Consider the following 22,098-nt stretch of genomic DNA (forward strand, 5'->3'; position numbering starts at 1 on the left):
TAAACAAAAAGAGAGAGCTCTATTTATAGAGCTCTGTACAACTAACTAGAAAAACCTAATAAAAATCTAATAACCTTAAGACAAAACAGAATACATTGAATTACTGTCTTCTAGACAGTAAGGAATCAGTTTGATTCCCAATAAAGCCTAACTCAACCCTACAAAACTAGCTTGGCACATACAATTTGTATGCTTCAGCTTGAGGGGGAGTATTAAAATATTTATCCTATTTATCATGATTATATTGTGTCTAGGACTATCCTATTTATCATGATTATATTGTGTCTAGGTTACCCTATTTATCATGATTATATTGTGTCTAGGTTACCCTATCATGATTATATTGTGTCTAAAGTTATCCTAATTATCATGTACTCTTGTATCAATATATTTTTATAAATAGAAGATTATGAGAGGGCTGTAAGGTGAGGTTTGCACCTCACTTATATATTATATTTTGACTTTATCTCAAGTCAATGTGGAACTTCCAACACACTCCCTCCACGCTGAGGTATAGACATCTTGTGCGTGATAGTAAAAATTGGGTGGTCCGATAATGGCCCGATAGCGGGTCGAATAGAAGAATAGAATGCGCACATAGAAGATAGGCTCTAACCATGGCTCTGATACCATGTTAGAAGTGGACTTTAAACCTAACTCAACTCCACAAGACCGGCTTGTAAGGTGAGGTTTGCACCTCACTTATATATTATATTTTGGCTTTATCTCTAGTCGATGTGGAACTTCCCACAATCTTCAGGCAATACTTACAAAATATTAAAAAAGTCTTAAAAACAAAATTCAACACTCCCTTAAAGAGTTATAACAATTATAAATTACTCCAAGACATAAGGACAGGAATATTCACTAATAACTACATATAGATTATCAACAACAAAATAGCCACATGTTTCCTAACTAAGAGAGTGTAACTAAATCTTCAACTGAAAACTAACTATTTATAGCTACCAAAATTACATGATCCGGTAACTAAAAGAAACATTACCAAACTATAACTTCAGTTAGAAGCTAAAGCTTTTCTATACAGCAACATACCATTGCCATTAATCTTAATAATCACCATTATCCAAACTGGGAGTTCAAATTTTCATATTGACTCATGTTAAAATCTAAACTAGTTCTTTCTTTGATTTGAGGAAAAACCAAATCCTAATCAAAGGAAACAAATCTCCTAAAGTAAAGACATAAATATACAAACATAAAGACTCTAAATCATCTTAGTAATTGGGTTTATGCATTACTTAACAAAATCAGATTGTAAAGTGAGGATTGCATCCCGTTTATATAATATAATTTGGTCTTATTCCTAATGAACATGGGATCTCCAACACATCCCCTTATGTCGAGAAATGAACATCTCAAAGCATGGGATTAAATATTTGTGGGTGATCTAGCAGGAGCCCAATATTGGGTGGCACAACCCTAATAAACTTGACTAGGATAGGCGTTGATACCATCTTAGTAAGTGAGTTTATGTCAAATTCAACCTCATAAAACTAACTTATAAATTGAGGATTGCACCCCACTTATGTATAATAATTTGTCCTTATTCCTAGTTGATGTGAGATTTCCAACAAATCAAGAGAAAATCTACAATAAACTCCTAATCTCAATCCTTTAATTTTATGGATTTCTTACAAACAAATCTATATTAACTCATTATTCAATCTATATATATTTATTATTCAATCAAGCTATATTTCTTCTATATTAAATGTGCAATATTTACATCCATATTTCAACACCCCCTCTCAAGCTAGGAACAAATATCCTCCATTCCAACCTCGGTTGAGTTGAGATTATGAAAGTCTAAGGAATTGAGTCCCAATCTCATCACATCAATCACATGTTGCTTGGACAGAGTGTATGAAGTGTGAATAAATATCCTTCTTCTAATTTTTCCTCAATGAAGTGTGTATTTGTTTCTATATGTTTTGCTCTATCATCCTGAATGGGATTATGTGCAATATTTATTGCTGACTTATTATCACAATAGAGCTTCATGGATCCCTCCAAATTAATCCACAAGCCATCTAAGATAAATTTTAGCCATAATAATTCAACCATCATGCAACGGACCTGAATTTAGATTCAGCGGATGTTCTTGCCACCACATTCTAATTTTTGCTTCTTTGTGTCTATAAGCTCCCACCTAGTAAAGTACAATATTCAGTTGTTGATCCTATATCAACAAAAGAACCCAATTAACTTGCACTAGTGTAGGCTTCAAGAGTTAGTCTTCCATTTATTTTGAATAGTATTTCCTTTCAAGGGTTTCCCTTCAAGTAATGAAGAATTTTCTATACGCAGTTTGAATATGATAGTCCTCCAATTTATGAATAAACTGACTAATGGCACTCACTGAATGAGAAATCTTTGGTCATGTGTGAACCAAATATTTTAATTTTCTGATCAGTCTTTGATACACCTTTTGTCTACTAATGATTCCTTTGATACATCTTTTGTCTACTTGCGATTCCTCCTCAGCCTTACATAACTTGTGATTAGGATCCACTGGAGTTGATACCTATCTACACCCAATTTTCCCAGTTTCTAACAGCAAATCAATTATATATTTTGCTGAGATATGAAAATTCCCTAGTTATAGTAGGCTACTTCAATCCCTAAAGAATACTTTAATCTTCCTAGGTCTTTTAGTTCAAATTCTTGGACTAGTCTTTGTTTCAATTCTTCCTTCTCTTTTTCATTATTTCCAGTCACTACAATATCATCAACATAAACTAGAAGTAATGTTACCCCTCTTTCCTTGAATGGTTAGTAAACAAAGTGTGATCTCGTTGACTTTGTTTGTAGCCAAATCTCCCAAAGCAAGCTCTACGGAACTGTTTCAATTCATAAAGAGCATGTCACAGTCTACACACATTAACTTTTCTGTTCTTTTTTAAACTCGTGTGGAATATTCATGTAGATTTCTTCTTATAGGTCAGCATGGAGAAAGGCCTTTTAATATCATATGGTAAAGTTTCCAATCAAAGTAGGCAACTAAAGACAAGAATCCTTCCTGTATTCATTTTAGCAACTAGTGTGAAAGTCTCTTGATAGTCTATTCCATAAGCATGAGTGTATCACTTCGCAAATAACCTCACTTTGTACCTTTCAATAGACCCATTGTTTCTAACTATTGCTAATTAGAGTAACAAGAGAGATATTCAGAGAAGATATTCAGCAAAGGATAATTAGAGTAATAAAGCCATATCTCAGTATATTATTATGCAGAAGTTAAATATAGTAAATAAGGCTAAAGATATTCGTATAACATAATTATAATAAATAGGATTATTTTATATTATTCATTACCTTTTTGGGAGGGAATTAATTAGTACAAATAAAGGGGAAACCTAGGGTTAAAGGTATGCTTTTGATTTGTGAGTTTTGTAAGAAAGGCTATGCTCTCAGGTAACTGACGGAGATCCTGCTCCCACTTATTGTTTGTTTCTTGGATTCAGTTATTTCAATTCAATAAAAGAGGTTTATTCAGCTACTTTCCATTGTTCCTTGTCTGTGAGAGTGTGCGAGGGAATATTCTAGTTGCGTTCCATACTCGGATACGTAACAATTGGTAATGTTACGGTATAAGGTAGGGGGTAATAATAAGGTTTGGAAAGTATATGAGAAGGAGAAGAAAGGTAGGAGGGAAGTGAGGCTATTGACCGTAAAGGCCGATCAGTAGCCGAATGATGGAATGCGTGGAGAGGTCTAGCTGAACGGTGGAAGGTGGTGAAGAGCGGTAGCCGAACGGTAGGAGGTAGGGGGAAGCAAGCCGAACGGAGGAAGGCGAGGAGCGAGCAGACCAATTGGTGGAAGGCAGGGAGCGAGCAAGCCGAACGGTAGACAAGAGGGAGCGACCAGGCCGAACGGTGTGAAGCAGTAAAGGACCTGAGCCGATCGGTTGAAGAGTGACTATCCTAACTGGGACAATAGTTGGGATAGGCAAAAAATATTTAGAAATAATTATAATAAATAAGAATATATCTTAGGAAAGTATTTTATTTAAAACAATATTCATATTTTATTCTAGGAAAATATTTTATTCTAGGAAAATATTTTATTCTAGGGAAATATTTTATTTAAAACAATATTCATATTTTATTCTAGGGAAATATTTTATTTAGGAAATAATTAGTATAAATAAAGGGAGAATCTAGGGTTAAAAGTATGCTTTTTGATTATTGAGTTTTATAAAGGAGGTTATGCTCCAGAATAGTTGACGGAGATTATGCTCCCAATTATTGTTTGTTTTCTATTTGATTCAGTTATTCTTATCAATAAAAGAGGTTTCTTCAGCTATTTTCCATTGTTCCTTTTCTGCGAGGGTGTGTGAGTGAGCGTTCTAGTGACGTCCCATACTCGGGTACGTAACAATTGGTCCCCTACCTTATACCGTAACACCCATCATCCCTATATTTTACTATAAATATCCTTTCACAATCCAATATTCTTTTCTTTGGGTTTGTCAAGACTTTGGTTTATCAATAAACCAAATGGTGGGACTCGTTTCTCAAGAGTCTAATCAACCACCTATATGGACTCTGCTGCATGGCAGTCACTAAGGATGGAAATGTATTTAATAAGGAAGCATGGTCATGCAGTAGTTATGTACTTAAATCCTCAAGACAATTATGCAGCAGTTGTAGATTTTTACTAAATAAGTAGGGGTTTGGAGGCCGCTATTATGTCTGTATTTGGCAATTTAGGTAGATTTCCTTCTCTGAAGGAGTTTCTAAAACATTTCCAATGTAATTTCTGTAAAATTATGTGTTTAATCATATTAAGCTTAACATCAATTTCAGTTAGTAATCCATCACCAAACTTATTCCACAACTGTCATCTGCCAAGCTACCTAAAATTTGAGAAAAACTGACTATTTCCCTTAGTAAGGGTTTAATTCTAAAAAAATGCACCCAAACACGAAAAGGATAAACTCAAGATAGGTTGATATCAGATAGAGCTTCCATCTATGGGTGTGAAACCAGACCTGAACAAATTAAGTCACCATCATGACCAATATACTATCAATTACGTATATCAACTTATCACAGCACATGAAAATGATAAAAAAGGGTTAGACACTTTCTAAAATTTAATTCAAACCATAAATTAAAATGTCAAGAAGTGCAAAACCAAGGAGTAAAGAAATAATTCAAGATAGAGGAAGTTGATAGTAAAAACAAAGTACCAGCCCGTATCCAAAGCTCCTACCTAAAGGACAATATATTGATAGTGATTGGCTTCAATAGAAAAAGTTGAATCGGAAGGTTTTCTTCTGGTTTCTCCAAACAAGCATTTGTGCCATTTAGAAGAAGGAAGAAACGTATGGAAACTTTTCCTGAGGTTGAATATTTGTCATTACTTGGTTTTGGAATTTCAATCACCCGAGGCTCCAATTTAACACACTCTGCTTTAGCATTGCCATTCCCCAATTGACCTGTCATTGGTGTCATATCAAATGAAGAAGATGAACTGAAAACCACTTTAATCTCACGGAAATCAAAAGTGAGATCAAAATTGTCCTGACTGATAATGTCGTCAATTTCTTGATTGGCCTCCCTTCTGTGTGAAAATTTAACAGAAAGACCCTCAAAAAATACTCCAAAATGAATGAGTTTCTCGGGAAGCTTTTGAAGCAAGATCATAATCAATTCTTTGGAATAGTCATATTTGTCAATCCAAGCAATTTCAGCTTTGTCCCTAAACTCTGAAGCAATGGACACTTCCCTTCTGTCCTCCCAGTAAATAGCATGTTGGATCTTACCAAGAACTAGAGAGAGTAACGATACTGAAGAATGACGCAAAACTAAATTTAATTTCCCTAGCATTAAACCACACTCACAAAATCCAAAATTTGGATTCTTATGGTCTGGGCACGTGGAAGATATCTTAACCTTAGAGAGAAGGCATGGGTTTTCAGAATACTCAATCTCAGTATCATTCAATTTTCTGCAAACTCCTTTCCAACTCATGGACAACCTTTCCATGAAGCTTTCAATATAAGCATCACAAGCATCTTCAGTTTGGCCAGCATCAATTTCTGAAAGAAATACTTTGGCAGGTGCAACCCACATAATAGATTCCATATGATTCTCACCTTCCATTTCATTTCCTTTAGCTGAACTAAGTTGATTCACTGCACATGCATCTCCTGCCATTGTCAAAGGTGTAGATTCAACCTTCATTTGCCCACATGATAGAAAGACTTTCTGTTCAAAAAGATCTTCTATAGATACTAATAACAAAGCATCAATACGAAGCCAAATTGAAAGGCCATCTAAGCAAACAATCCCAGCAGATGACTGTAACTTTTCATATACAGATGGATGAATATTGTTGATTGTGGAAACTGTCATTATGATTTTCCCAAAGTTGACAGTAAGACAATAAATTTGACAAGAGTTTTCAATAAGACTTTCCAACGAATCTAAACAACATCCATCAATATCTGAATCCTGCACCGTTCTTTTCCCAGAAAATATATTTGCTAGACAATGGACAGCCACATAGATCATTTTCCACATAAATCCCAGAATAAAAAGAATAGGACGAAAAATTTTATTTGTGGTAGCAAATTCCTCATGACGATTAATTGAAAACTTCAATGCTGCTCTGTGACGGGCTATTCTCCTTCCCAGTGATATGCCTTCAATAGGCAACTTTTTCTCAATGTCAGAGATCAACTCCCAATGACATCTAGCAGAACTTAAAATCGGTTTATTATAAGACATTTTAGAAATGAAGTTTTTCCATGTGCAGCTAGTAGAATATCCAAATAACAGCAAGATATTCTCATAAGCATTGACGTAATGTATCCATTGACCTATAACTCCAACTAATCTATATAATGACAACCTAGAAGTTACAGTCACATGGCCAATTCTGCTGGCAGCTATTCTCCATAATTCTCCAGCACTTCTAGATTGATTATACTTATTAGATAGCAATTTGTGAAAAAGTAGACATGCAGGAATGCCATCTGGAGATAACGAAAAAGCCAGTTCTGGAATACAGAGAGTGCAATTTATCAGCTTAAGATCTCTGAATTTAATATAAATTTGTACATCAGAAGAAACCAAAGCATGGTCTGTGGAGTTTTTTCCAATTAATCTGACCCTGAATCCATCACCTTTTAATATAACAGTGTTCTCTTTCACTGGAGTAAAAATTGTATGGACAAAACCTCTAAGTAAGCATTTTCTATCCACACATTTAGGTCTTGCACTAAACTCACTTATTTCCCCAAAACACGTAAACTCATCATTTAAGACTGGCAATTGAACCTCCACATGAATGCGATGTGCCACTAGATGACAGTTTTTCAAAATAATATTCCAAAAAGATATTGTTAAATTTTTTTTCTCAGATACATCAAATAAGATTCTCTCCAAAATGTGATGCAATGAACAGCCCTACAATACAAAAAGGTAACCAGTAACAGTTATCACCATAATGTCATTATATTACACAAAATAAATCTGCCTGGGAAAGCAATAAACAAAAATCAGCAGCTTAAGCATGTGTCTCTCTTAAGAATCAGAACATATATCAATCACAAAGTACCTTTCCTCGTTTTCAACAAATCTACCAACTCATCCCTAAGCAATTTCCCTATTCTAGCAGCATTCTCTCATTATAAAAAGGTATAAATGGTTAAAAGTTCGAACATGTGATAGAGACAGCCACAATCTTCAACACTAAAAAAAACCTAAGTAATTTCTGCATTTTTCCATTATTTTACTTATATCTTGTACAATAGCTTCCTACAAAAGACAAGGTTCACTAGTATAAAAATAAGTTGGGATGGGACCTCTTTGATTGATCTTGTAAAAAACAGTTCTTCAAAAGGGTGTTACAGTGTTTGTCAGTATGATAAAAAAGGAACCTAAGAATAGAGTGAGTACGAGCAAATGTATGAAACTGTGTGTGTATACAATTTTTAATGATTAATACAAAGTACTATTTTTCTGTAATCCTATTCTTCTTTCCCCATGCACATGTGGTTTCTTCCCTAACAAATGGGTATCCAAAGCCTGCATCATCTGTTAACATGTGAGGTACGCTACAAATGTATGTGCTTTAATCCTATTGTGGTTAAGGCGTGATTTAGTGTGTTCTTGGACTGTATAACCTGCAGAATCTTGAAATAAGGAGAAATGGTTAGTTATACAATGTTGTTTCTTGCTCTTTACCAGTGTTTGATGGGGAAATGTTCGATGATTGAAGATGACAGCCATATTTGGTTTTCGAGATGCAAAAGAAGTGCTGAAGGTCGGATTTCAAGAATTAGGAGAAAATGTCACTAAAGAACAAAAGACAAATCACTAAGAATTCAAATGACTTGATAGTGAGGAGCGATTCTTGTTCATCAATGAGTAGATGCAATGCAACTATCTTTGGAGGAATATCCAAGGCCAGTACAGCAAAACACGTTTGGGATATGTTGGTTAAGGCCTATGGTGGTGTTGACAACATATAGAAAGTCAAGTTCCAAACTTAAAGAAGCCAATATAAGCACCTTTTTTATGAATGATCAAGAAGGAATTGCAGATTATTTCAACAAAAATCAAATTATAGTAAATTCGTTACTAGACAAATAAAGAACCTCGGCAAGAACAACACTCCTCGTCATACTAAGTGTGAATAGTAAATTCAGACTCGGAGAAGTGCGTTCGTTACCTCAGGATCAAGAGCCGAGAGTTTTTTTCTCAGATAATCCGAATGATCATACTTCGAATTTCGCAACCGCGCCACGCATTCCTCAGCTTCCGGCTTCCTTCAAACAAAACGGTTACATCAATGGTTAAGGAACAAAGAACAAGAATAAATAAATAAATAGAGCTGATAGTGTTTTTTTATTTTTTGCGACTGTTTAATTACTCGAAAGATTGCACGACGCGCACGCCGTGAAGTTCGATCGTGAACGCCGGAGGGAACCAGGTGGAGAATCTAAAGGTGATGCGATCGACGGTGAGGTCCTTGAAGAACAGGAACGCGGGTGCGTCGAAGAGGCGGTTGAGAGAGGAAACGTCGAAGCTGAGGTTGGTGAGAACGGCGAGAGAGTGGAGGAACCCTAATTGGAGATCGAGGTGAGGCTCTTCTCGGAGCCATGGCTGAAGCAGAGACAATAGTCTCCGCCGGATAAAGCTTTTCAAGGGCATGGACAGTGTGACAGTGATATCATGGATTGATTATTTGGTTTCGTTGTGCTGTGTTGAGACGGAGAAGATGAATTTGAAGGAAGGGTTACCAGAATTTCAGTTTGGGAGTGATGTAGTTTGTGATTAGGCGGGAAAGGGAAATGGTTGATGCGTCTTTGGCAACCCTCGCGCTCACTTGAGTTTCGTGTTAAACACGATATCTAGGTGTCTTCGTCCTGCTTTATCCACAAAGATTTGTTTCCTTCTAACCGTCATTGAATTGAATTTTCCCAATATGTAAAAGGAATTAGACACCCGACCCGGTACACTTGTTAGTTTGGGCTTTTCGGGAATGCGAAACTACCTCATTTATTTTTATATCTTTTTCTTGAATGTGAATGTTTTAAAAGTATAATGATAATTAGAGTGATGTTCATTTGAAAATTCATATTAACCAAAAAAATTACTATTTGAGAATTCTGTTAAGCTTTAATTTCAGTTAAGATTTTTATTTTTATGGATCATTTATATTATTTCAATATATAAGTGCTTTATATTAAATTTTATGAAAAGTTATCAAAACCATTAGGAGTGTAAGTTACATTTAGTACCAATAAAATATCATGATAATATTTAAGTGAAATATGTGGAATGTGATTAGACATATTGATAAACGACTTCCTTATATTCAAGCACATTATATCTTACGACAATTATATTTACTAAAATGTTTTATATATAAATATATGTATCAAATATTCAAAAATAAATATTGTGATATCGATATTGAATGAAATAAATTTATATTCCCTTTATATATATATATTATATTTAGAGAAGTGAGCCCTTTATAAACTTTATATCATATTATTTTATTAAAATACTCTGTACACACTTTTATTTAGTGTACATTAAAAATGCTTTTTATATGTTTTATTTTACAAGTTTAATTTTCTTTTATAACAGCAAAAAATTGAGTTAGTATACATATTTGATTTCATTTTTTTTCAATATATTGTATACAAATTATTTTTTGCATTTTTATATTTTCCTTTCGAGTCTCTATAAATATAAAAAAATTTACCTTATCTTTAAAAAATAAATTTTGAATTATGTAATCTAAAAGTCATTATTTACCTCCAAAATTCTGAAAACTTTCTTTACTTCTAAATTGTACAATCTAAAACTTTCTTTACTTTTAAATTGTATAATTTAAAAACTCTTTTACTTGCTGGTTACACAATTTAAAAGTCTTATTTTCGCATGAAAAAAGTTTTTAAATTACACAATTTGAAAGTTATATTTTACATTCAAATTATGTAATCCAAAAACTTGTTTACTTTCAGCTTGTGTAATCTCAAAGTATTTTTTTTACTAAAAAAAGAGTTTTCTTATTATACAATCCGAAAATAAATTTTTACTTAATATTTGTGTAATCTAAAAATTTCTTATAGATTACACCATTTTGAAAGCTTTTTTTCATACAAAATTAACTTTGGATTATGCAATCTCATTGAGTTCATTGATGACAAAACACATAGACAAGGGTGCAAGGAAAGCCAACAACAAGAGAGTGAAATGATACGGGGTGGTGCAAAGAAATGCACATATATAGAATGCAAAAAGATAGTACAAAAATAGCGTACAACATCGAATATTTTTTTCTTTCACGTTAAATTCAAGAATAACGTCATATCGGGAGACGTTAAATTGACGTCGAATTTTGTCAATATACGATGTTAATTTAACATCTATTAATATGCGACGTTAATTCATTTTTTTATTTTATTTTAATTAATTGTAATTCTTTTTTACAACTCTAGGAGACTTGAAAAGCAGAACTATGAATGGTAATATAAGATCAACAACAAATAACAATAACAAACAAGTTAATCAAACAATAAACAAGTTCAATCAAACAACAACAATAAACAAGTTCAACCAAACAACAACAACAAACAAGTTCAATAAAAACAACAACAAACAAGTTTAACAAATAAGTTCTTCAAAACGAAAACAAAAACTAACATTCAAAAGGTGGGTTCATCGGAATAAAGTGTTGCCAGAGAGAAAGCAGAATGCGCCTATGAAGGACAAAAACACAAAAAAAATTGGTGAAAACAAACAAAAATCATACCTAAAGTAGTTAATTAACATGCATTTGTATCAAATGAAAGAAAGATTACATGTAATAGTCGTCAAACTTTGTTCGAGAAAAGTTTGAGCAGAGAAGAGGGTCTCGCGCGCTAAGATAAAGTTAATGAATTTTCAATCTCCCGCTCAAATTTTTTATTGAATTCACTAACCTTTTGACGTCTAACACTGAGGCATTCAACGTTTTATATCCTTTTACGTCGAATTATAATTTTAAACGTTGTTTAATAATTGCATTTATTTACAAAATTGTCACCGGTCATTTTTAACATTGGCTATTGAGTGGTTAGACGTTGAACGTGTGACGTTATACGTTGTTTTTGCACTAGTGAATATTTTAAACGCATTTTTTTTTAAAATTTGAGCCCTTCAATGTAACCCTAGTGCTTGTAGTTTTTTTTTCTATGTTAAACTTCAAAAACCCTAAGGTCCAAAGTTATAAAATAATAAATAAATTGGATAAAGAGGAACTCAATCATTTAGTTAGATTAATTGAATACAATATTTGATATTGTGACATATTTAGGCCTAGAATTTCAAGTTATAGATTTGAAAGTCTATAGGCCTAGAATACAATATTTGATAAATTTTATTTTATTTTTTAGTTTGTTTTTTAGATGGGTTTTGACCCTTTTTTTTTCATCTATAAATAAAGATTTCTCCTTGTGTATTCTTCATATATGAAATTGAATGAATTGGAATATGTGAAAATGTTAGTTATCTTTCATATTTGAAATTGAATGAATTGGAATATGTGAAAATGTTAGTTATCTTCAAGAAGATGAAACTCTTTTTCATTTTATTCTTATGTTGGAGTGCTTTTCAACTTACTTTTATCCTTGGGAAACCTAAGTGAGGTATTCTTTTCCATTCATTTCTTTAATTCACTTTTCTTTTTCAATCTTACCTTGTTTGTTATTTCTTTGTCTTAGCCAAACATACATTAATGGAACTTGCATTCGTTCAAAGTCTTCTTTCAGTTACTTATGTCCAAAGGAGGACTATATCATTACTTTGTAATGAAATCGAACTTCAAATGGTTCAAGCTTATATGATGCCATTGTAAACTAAATCTTCACAAATGTTATGTTTTTCTTCTCCATTAAACTAAATCTTCTACATTTTTACCTTTTCTTATTATATGCTCTTATGTTCATTTCCTCCATTATATTAGTTATCCTTTTCTCATTCAATTATATCTATTATTTTTATCATTTACTTTTCATTATTTGGTTCAAATGTCTTATTTTCTTAATTAGTTTGGTTCAAATTAATCTTATCTTTGTCATAGGATGCATAAATTGTTCTATAACAAAAATTAAGTAGATCAAGTCACAATCAAATTGCGATACTATGATTGATACACTCTTAAGTAAAAAGAGTTATACCTTAATTGTTGACTATAGCTTTTGATCTCGTGACCCATAATCTTTATCCTTCTTAATGTATTTAAGTTGTTATTTATTCTTATGTTTAATTCTTAGTCTTGTGCTTATTATACCAACCATATTTTATTCTTGTGATTAGAATCCTTTATTCAAGTTCTTATGAAATCAATTCAACATTCAAGCAATATTAGAATCCTTTACTCAAGTCTCTTATCAAATCATTTCAACATTTAAACATTAGAAAGATTCAACTATTTTTTAAGTTGATGTTTCATTTATTAATTTCTTCTATTTTTTATATGACATCAATCATAAGTCACTTAGAATCAATGTTACATGCACATCATTATTAGTTTATGAGAGGAGGTTTGTCACGTGCACATTATTATTTTTTTGTTATTGGTCCGTGGGAGGAGGTTTGTCATAGTGTTAATTGTCATTCTCGTTTTTTTTTCTTGTACATTGTCAAGTATTCTTTCTCAATGAGATTTTGTAATCTATTATATTAATGTCACTAGTGCAGTCAGGAGAAACGACAGCGGTTATTTTCATTCATAGGCAACGGTTCCTAAACCGAGGCATATACAGGCGAGACAAAAAGGGGTAGGCTTTATGCTTTGGTTCTTAACCGAGGCAAAAATGGGTAGTATTTTGCCTCGGTTCAAAGGCAACTGAAGCAGTAAGATTTTCCTTTTTTTATTATTTTTTTAAAGGAGTTTTCGCCTTGGTTCTCTTCGAACCGAGACAGTATCTCAGACTTTACTACCTCGGTTGGGACCTGAACCAAGGCAGTAGAGTGTTTTTTATTTATTTTTTTTTCGCCAGACTTTCTGTCTCGGTTGTGACCTTAACCGATGTCATAGAAGGCTTTCTGTCTCGGTTATGACCACAACCAAGACGTATTCCCCTGTTTTTTTTTTTTAAGAATAGGTTTGTTTCTGCAACATGTGAACACTTCTTTGTACCATATTTATACATATGGTGGGACTTGCACTATATGTCATTGTCATCAATTGGTTACTTATCTAATCTGATTGGAAATCACAACCACTTCATTTTATTCATATTCTTTACAACTTTGTTTTACCATGTTTAAAGGTTTTAGCTCAAACTATAAACAATCACGCCATTTATCATATAATTAATAATATTTGTTGTAAGTTCCACATTAATTATACATAAAAAAATTACAGTATTAAAATGTGTGCATTTCTCGCCCTATTAGTCGATTTTGTAAGGTATAGTTAAACTTAAAGTCCACTTTTTAACATGATATAAAAGTCATGAGTTAGAAGTTATCCTAGCAAAGTTTTTCGTTTATTAGGTTTATTATTTCACTCGTTATCAGGTCATTATCAGACCATCCATTAACTTCTAATTTCACACTTAAGATGTATATGCCTCAACGTTAAGGAATACGTTAGAAGTTCTACTTCGACTATAGAGAAGATCAATTTATAGTAAGTAGATGTAAATATCACCTTACAAGTCAATTTTGTAAGTTTGAGTTATACTTAAAGTTCACTTTTTAACAATGTTAGTTACTATATTTAAGGTGAGAAACATCACTATTTTGAAACAAGACATTTTCCATAAGTCCTTAAGGTGAAAATTTTTACAGGAAAACATATGCATATTTTCTTACTTTTCTTTGGCCCGCTTTTGAACCATGACTTCCTTAACTTTTATATATGAGGAAACTCAATCTAACTTCATATCCTCTCCACTTTTTTGTTATATTAATTAATCTCTAAATGGACTTATGTGAATCCTTTCGGAAAAAAACATTAACGGACACCCTTAATTTGGGTGAAGATTTTTATTATAATGCTACAAAAGTGTCTCAAGTATTTGTTCAATGGATCAACCCATGTTGTTTGACGTAGAAAGGGTCTTTTATCTTTTAGGAAACAAACAAATTTGAGAAATCCTCAAAAGATTAGATGGATCTATTTTGTAGATTACTAAATTAATCCAATGTGGTGTGTTGATAAGAGTTACTACAAACATCTTATATCAAACTCCATTTGAACACCTTAATGACCAACATTTGATCTTCTTGTTTCAAGTGGTATCTCAAATATCGAGATATTGTGACTAAGTCAATTTTAAGGACCATGTATTTCAAAGTTAGTTTATTCATGACCTCAACTAAAAAAAATTGAAAATTATTGCTCTAATGCTTATTCTATATCCCTCAATGGTTGGCGATGTGTGCTTTTAGCACTTAGTTTAATCACTAAAAGAATCGTTTATTATCGATGGTCGTTATCTATTGGTAACTACGAAAATTCGTGGATAATCGCATGTTTTTACATATTTCTAATGGGTAAAAATTAGTCAATATTTAGTGTGTAAATTTTACCGACGAATTAAAGGTCTGTTAGAATTACAGACATACAAATCAGATGGAAAAACATATACTTAGAATAATTATTGACGAACAATTAATCCATCGATAAGACAATAATGTAATTTACTTATGGATGTATTTTTATGTCATGTAATGTTCAGTCGAATAAACAAACATAAGCATTTCTTTACTATAAAATGTCCAAATCCAATAATTTTGCATGAATAATTTTTTTATAGGTGAATTTTAATGACCTCATTTTTCAAAATTTTAGAATATTTCGCACTTAATCCATGAATATCTAATATCTCCGTCAATAACGTAATATTTATATTATCAAATCATTTGGACAAACTTTTCAACTTTTATCACAAAATTTCCTTCAAACATCTCCTACCATTATAACAACCGTCATATGCCCAGCGAGAGTGGTTGAGAACTCACCCATCTTCTATGTCAAGACAAAGAAGGAAAATATTACTTTATAAGATTCTAAGTCTACATGTAAAAATAAAAACAATTTCAAATTTGGGCCTCTCTTAGTGAGGTGTAGACCTGCATCATTACATTAAAAAAAAAATTATACGTACTAACTAAAATGTGTTGACATGTTTAAATATGTGAAATTTGAAATAGAAAGATCTGCCTTTAATCGTTAAATAAAAAACTTCGACAAATGAACCTTAAAATCATGTTTTCTTAAATAATCTATTGTAAATATATTATACATGTCGCAATACCTGTACATTTCGCAAGTACAAATAAACTTAAATATTGGATCATTAAATTCTTAAGACTACACAACCTCTCAACCTTAACAAAAGAGATTGAGAGTCAAATGCTAAATCTTAAAGGTCTTACTCATTATAAATAACTTATATATTTTTATAGAAACTTTTCTTTCGACACATCTATCAACGCGATGTTTTTCAAAATCAATAGAAAAAATTATAATACGTGAATAAATACCCCAATCAAACTACCTGAAAATATACTATTACACATGTCCAACAACAAAAAAGTGTGCGCCTTTCGGAACCCTCTTTCCACCTCATAAACACCGCATTTGAGGAAGAGTGATTAAATGAATTTGAGAGGATTTGAAAATAAATTTTTTTGTTGTTTATTTGAGTGGGTTTGGAAGTAGATAATAATGAATTTGGAAGTAAATTCTTTTAATCTATCATATCAATTAAATTTTTTTAATCCGTCATATCAATCAATTCCAAATTCACTCTCACTTATTTTCAAATTCACTCAAATAAGCAATAAAAAAAATTATCTTCAAATCTTCTCAAATTCACTCAATTACTATCTCCTAAATCTATTCAAGTGAAGAAAGGGTCAGGGAATAAACGTTAAATTGTTCAAAGTCAGACTTGGACAACTTTGTTTCTCAGTTGAGAATGATTACATAGTAAATGATTATATGATTCCGACAAGTATAAATGTATGTGTATTCACATTGACATTTCTGTAGTAATTTCTCTTCCCGTTGAAAAAGTCTATGTAATTTTTGATCGTTCAATAAATATATAAATCATTAGAACCGAGTAAGTTCCTAGAAACTGACAGGAAACCGATAGAGTCAAAGTCATGCCCTATATAACCATGATTCGCTCTCCCACGATATTAATCTTTTCCATTGCAAACCAATCACCTACGTTGCAGCTCAAAATTTGAAGGAGAAAGATCTCCATTGCATCATTGATTCTGTGAAGCTTCTCGTATCTATTTTTCTTTTGCTTTCTGTTTCTTTTTCAGTCTCATCTTTGCCGTAACGTTATATATAGCTTCTTCTTTTTTTGTTTTCTAAACTCTCAATTTGATGCATCATTGCTGATCAGTTTCTATACCTATGATAACCTGTACATTGTTTGGTTTAGTAGAGGAAGAAAGCCAAAGGTTGTTACCATGGGATAGACCACACAACTTCGTTATTGGTGTATCTGTTGGCAACGGAGAATTTTGGGATGAAACTTGAATTTGTTGGAATTCCGATTTAATGTGCTTCTTGCGTTCCTGAAAACCTCCATCTTCAACTTGCTCATGGATAAGTGATTGTTGAGCAAGTTGAGAATGGAAGTTCTCCGAGACGTTAGTCCTTCCTTTAGTTGACTTGTATAGGTGGATCGGATGAAACAATTTTCAGTACAAAGATCTGTTGAACAAGTAAGGGTAAGATTCGCTTGGCATAATTCTTTCTGGGAAGTCTGTGCCCATTAAGAAATTCTGTGTTTCCATATTCAGTGCTTTTATGTGTGTGTCCCCTTTCATAAACTCTTCTAGAGATAGCAAAAGACGGATGTGAGATAGGTCATTGGAAATTCTCGAACATCACATGGTATTTAAGTATTTTTGGTAAGTTTTACCAGTGAAACGAAAATAGCGGCATGCAAGGTGAATTGAATTCCTATTTTTGGAGTGTACAGCAGCTTAAATCAGAGGCCAAGCTTATTGTATCTGTAGGTATCTTACCTCCTATTCTTTGCAAATAATGCTTTAAGAGAAGCGTTTTGGTTTGACCTGTATTCTTTCAGTAAAACATTATTTGTGTTTGGTACGAGACAAGATCAAATGCTTTAGGCTGACAAGTCTCTTTGCTTTCGTCAGGTAAATTCAAGGAAAATATTTTGTCATCCACAAGTGTCTCTATGCTGAAGAAAGGTTGGAAACTTTGAAGGGAGTGGTCAGCAATGACGTTTATAAATTTTTGGCGACTTCTTGAAACGCATTCTAAACAAAATTTTTGCACCCCTTAAAACATGAAACCACTTGCTCATGACCCTTTTCAGGCACCACGTTGTCTTGAAAAAAACAGTTTGAAGTATTCCTGACAAAGAACGTGTCAAAAAGGAGCTTATTCTTACCTGCTGACATATGCGATCATTCTGTAACTGCCCTTTTTGTCTGAATTCTCTTGAAGTACACGTGGTAGGACATAACCACTTGGAACTTTTTTTTTCAATATATAAACTGTTGAGTTAGACTAGCTTTGCTTACTATATTTGCCAGCGCGGAATTATGCAGGTTCTGCGATAATGCACGGATTAACCACTCGCTGCTGAGTCGTGGCAAAAGATGGTGGGGGAATTGTGACTCTTGGATGATTTGGAAAATCCCTCAAGAAGTGCTTCACGGACATAGGGTAATTTCCTAAAGGCCAAAGACTTCTTCCTGCTGTCTTTGACATATAGGAAGAGTAACATAAATTTGACGAAAACGGCTTAAAAATAGTGGACATGAACAGAAAATTAGGCAAAGTTAAATATAATAGAATGTGTAATATCCCACATTTTAATAGTTTTAACATTACAATAGAAGTTGACATATCCAGTAAACAAAAACAATTCACTTAAAGGAAAGCATATAACAAATAGCATTATAGTAATCTCGATATAATCCTAATAAAACATTACAAAAAAACTATAATTTAATAGAACACTAAAAAAACTATTATTTAATAGAGGTTTGTTTTTCATTTTGCAGAGTTTTTTACCCTCTGTAAATTAATTTTCAAAGGCTTTTCAAAAACTTCACGATTAGAATCATAATTATTAACTTGCGAAGATTTTTAATGACTTTTGTTAACCAACTCCTGTTGTTAGATTTATATCGTGGAGATTTTTGTAGGAAGAGTTTTAACCTCTTCTATTAGTTATTATTATTTTGTAAAAGTTTGAAATTTCTTTTATTTATAATTATCTATTTACATTTATAATTTCTTAATTTAATAAAATCTATTTTTTATAATAAGAAATAAATAAAATATATAAAATTATAAAATACACAAAAAATTAATCAAAATTATTTTTATTGATGATTTAAGATAAAGTATTGACTATTACAATACAAATATAAAAAAAAATAATGTTTCCAGAAATTCAACTAGACTTAATAAGAGCATAAGCTAAGACAAAATCTTCAGAGTTCAAAAATTGTGTAATATGCAACAACATATTATGTGGCCTCTCTCTGTCTTCAAGAGGGAAAAATGGCAACTTGAATCATTCCACGACTGATCTTGCTTTGACTAATTGGCAACTTTCTTCATAGTGGCTCTCTGCCTTCATCCATTTTGGTAGCAATTTCAAATAAAAAGATATATTTAAGATTGAAAGACATGCTAATTTGAGATCCCTGTAAGCACAAAAACAAAACCATAATTAAAACAAATATCAGTGTTTCCAAAGTCAGTATTAATATTGTTGATGCAATAAAAGTGCTTGACTTTGAAGGATGTATATTACAGGGATTATTCCCTGGTGTTTGAGTATCTAGCATGCACGTGTAACACCAATACTGCACTTATTAACATTTAACAGAGGAAATTCCATTAAGAAGATGATCTTGAAACAATGGAGTTCAATTTATAAAAGACTTGGGAAAAGACTTTGAATTTTGCTTCTTCATTGGGAATTGGTTTTGGTATAGGTTTCTTATAAAATGGAATAGGAATAGGTTTAATGACAGGAACTGGCTCTAGAATAGGTTTAATGACAGGAACTGGCTCTAGAATAGGTTTAGCAATTGAAATTGGTTTAGGAAACAATCCTTTGAATTTTGATTCTTCATCATCATGTTCTTCTGGATTTACTTTTTCTAAATCTTCATTCACAACCATCCCATTCTTGTTCACTTCATTTCCTGCTTGATTCCAAAATCAAAAGCAACCACATGTGTTTTCATTCATTAGCAATCAATGTAAATTGAATTACTCAATAGTAAAAATTTTCAGTACTAATAGCATACAACATTACGTACATGAAAATTCTCTACTGCCACTTTACCGAAACTAAACTCCCATTGTTGCTTTGTTTTATCAACCCACTCAAGTGGACTTTTTCATGATACTCCACTTATTAGATCAACACCTGGAAATTGAAATAGCATCCATGTAATTCCAATTTTAGAAACATGTACATAAACTCAAGCTCATATACTTACCAACAATGTCCCGTGACTTAGACATCTGAAGCAGTTGCTCGTCTATTTTGGAATTGTCCGTGCTCAAAACACCAATAAGATTGTCATCTTGCCCCAACCTGCGTGTGATTGCACGAGTATCACCATCATTTATTGCATCATAAAGCAACATCAAAATCAGAAACCAGGACTTAAAGCTATGTAGATTGCAGAGAACAACATTATTCGCAGAATATCTTTTTACATAAACTACTCACAAATTCCCATGATATTCCTTTCAGCCAAGTATTCACCCAAAGCCTTCGCACATCTCCAGTTAGAGGTACTGAGTAGACTAAGTAAACCTCAGTCAATCATGAAACATTTCAAAGCGCAAGAACAGAACCGGATGCTCAAACTTTTAATTATAAGACCAGTAAGGAATAGTAAACCTTAGCCAGTAAACTTCAATTTTTCAATGTTAACATAACTAATCAGCAATAAATAACGATTTTAGCAAGATGTACTGATTTAGAAGCAGAACAAGACCAATTGTGTAAACAAAAATAATCTTAGAAATAAGAATCAAGGATGAAGCAAACAATGTTTCAATTTATGTATAAACCCAATAAAACAGATACTATCTTACCTTGTTGGTATATAGTGCACACACTTCGTATATTGTGAACATTTAAACTATACTCATTTGAAATAATTATGTAATTCTAATAAGTACAAGTGGCTTGACGACCACAAACATTCTAATACCATGCATCATGTCCCTAATTACCAGAAACCAAAAAAAGGAGAATCAGATACAGAAAAATCTTTACCAGTTGTACGACCACTAGCATAAAGGGAAAGCACTGTCTGGATGGCAACATACATAGCTGGAGTGTTGAAGGCCTCAAACATAATCTGTGTCATTTTCTCTCGGTTGGCCTTGGGATCGAGTGGTGCTTCTGTGAGGAGAACAGGGTGCTCTTCTGGGCCCACACGTAGCTCATTGTAGAAAGTGTGATGCCAGATCTTTTCCATATTGTCCCAGTTGTTAACTATGCCATGCTCAATTGGGTATTTTAGAGTCAAAATACCTCTCTTGGATTGAGCCTCATCACCGACATAAGCATCCTTTTGTCCCATTCCAACCATCACACCAGTGTGACGCGGACGACCCACAATGCTAGGGAACACAGCCCTTGGAGCATCATCTCCAGCAAATCCAGCCTGCAAAATTTAACATAAATCAACACCAAAAGAGAAAAAAATTAACAACCAAAACCCATTAATCAGATTTTCAGAAAAGGTCTGAAATTGCCATTTCAATGTTTTTATTATCACTATAGGCACAATGAAACAGAAACAGAAACAATGTTTTTATTATCACTGCAAAATGCACCAAACATTATAAAAACTCTCATAAAACAATGAAACAAAAACAAAAACGACTCATGTGTCTCCCTAAGCTACAATGTAAGATCTGGGTTATTATTACACGTGTCACAGCAGAATCACCTCATAGCAGGTCTGCGACTCCCTCTTTCAGTTCAAAGGCAACCTCCTCTATGAGATCCGTCGAACTACTTATGTTTAGGTTTGATGAACGCATTAGGTGAGAAGGAACGAAGAAGAGGAAAAAAAACGTTAAGAGAGCGAGGCAAGAAGGAAAGTTTGAAAATAAAATGAGAGTCGTGGGAAAGTGAAAAGTTTAATCTATTATTTTGGGAATTTCATGAACCTCTTCAAAAAAGAAAATTAAACCCCACTGCTTTTAGATAATTCATTAGACACATCTTAAAATAAAATAATTTGCTCGTAGGGTTTTATAACCTCTACAAAATAACCTCCACTGGAAAAAAAAATTTCAGTGAAAGATTATGTACAAGAGTTCCTATAATTAAATAGTTAAACCATCAAAAATATTTACAAAGTATTAAAAATAATTATGATCTTTATATCTCCTAAACATAGTATCCTTTCCGATAAGTACCTATACTTAAACTTTATCCTCTGTTCACATATGTATTATAAATGGATAGCCGACCCTTTTAGGAAAGGACCCGACCGGTAATTCAATGATTGTGAGCCAAGTAAGATGGATGTCGTTGATGACCAATTAATACACATG

General features: G+C 32.7%; 2 protein-coding genes and 1 long non-coding RNA gene across 3 annotated transcripts in view; 1 reads left to right on the forward strand and 2 right to left on the reverse strand.

The window, feature by feature from the left end:
- Window positions 1-9,373, reverse strand: part of LOC124821400 (uncharacterized) — a 74,368-nt gene extending 64,995 nt beyond the window's left edge. Inside the window, 3 exon segments of the mRNA XM_088104632.1 lie at window positions 5,242-7,442; window positions 8,710-8,806; window positions 8,911-9,373. Of these exon segments, the coding sequence (XP_087960758.1) occupies window positions 5,242-7,442; window positions 8,710-8,806; window positions 8,911-9,191 (2,579 nt within the window). The 5' untranslated portion in view covers window positions 9,192-9,373.
- Window positions 9,374-16,725: 7,352 nt separating this feature from the next.
- On the forward strand, window positions 16,726-18,455 carry LOC148206717 (uncharacterized). The gene is made up of 3 exons (XR_015786339.1): window positions 16,726-17,530; window positions 17,679-17,999; window positions 18,096-18,455. It is a non-coding gene; the product is annotated as an uncharacterized LOC148206717 (long non-coding RNA).
- Window positions 18,456-18,862: 407 nt separating this feature from the next.
- Window positions 18,863-21,674, reverse strand: LOC124828969 (actin-85C-like). The gene is made up of 6 exons (XM_088104634.1): window positions 21,486-21,674; window positions 20,804-21,197; window positions 20,249-20,316; window positions 20,013-20,110; window positions 19,830-19,939; window positions 18,863-19,712 (listed from the first exon to the last, which is right to left on the reverse strand). The coding sequence occupies exons 2-4, from the start codon at window positions 21,120-21,122 to the stop codon at window positions 20,096-20,098; spliced, it is 402 nt and encodes a 133-aa protein (XP_087960760.1). The 5' UTR covers window positions 21,123-21,197; window positions 21,486-21,674; the 3' UTR covers window positions 18,863-19,712; window positions 19,830-19,939; window positions 20,013-20,095.
- Between the last annotated feature and the right edge of the window lie 424 nt (window positions 21,675-22,098).

Source organism: Vigna umbellata, chromosome 1 (assembly GCF_029865625.1).
Source record: "Vigna umbellata cultivar VRB3 chromosome 1, Vumbellata_1.0, whole genome shotgun sequence".
Classification (NCBI taxonomy): Eukaryota; Viridiplantae; Streptophyta; class Magnoliopsida; order Fabales; family Fabaceae; genus Vigna; species Vigna umbellata.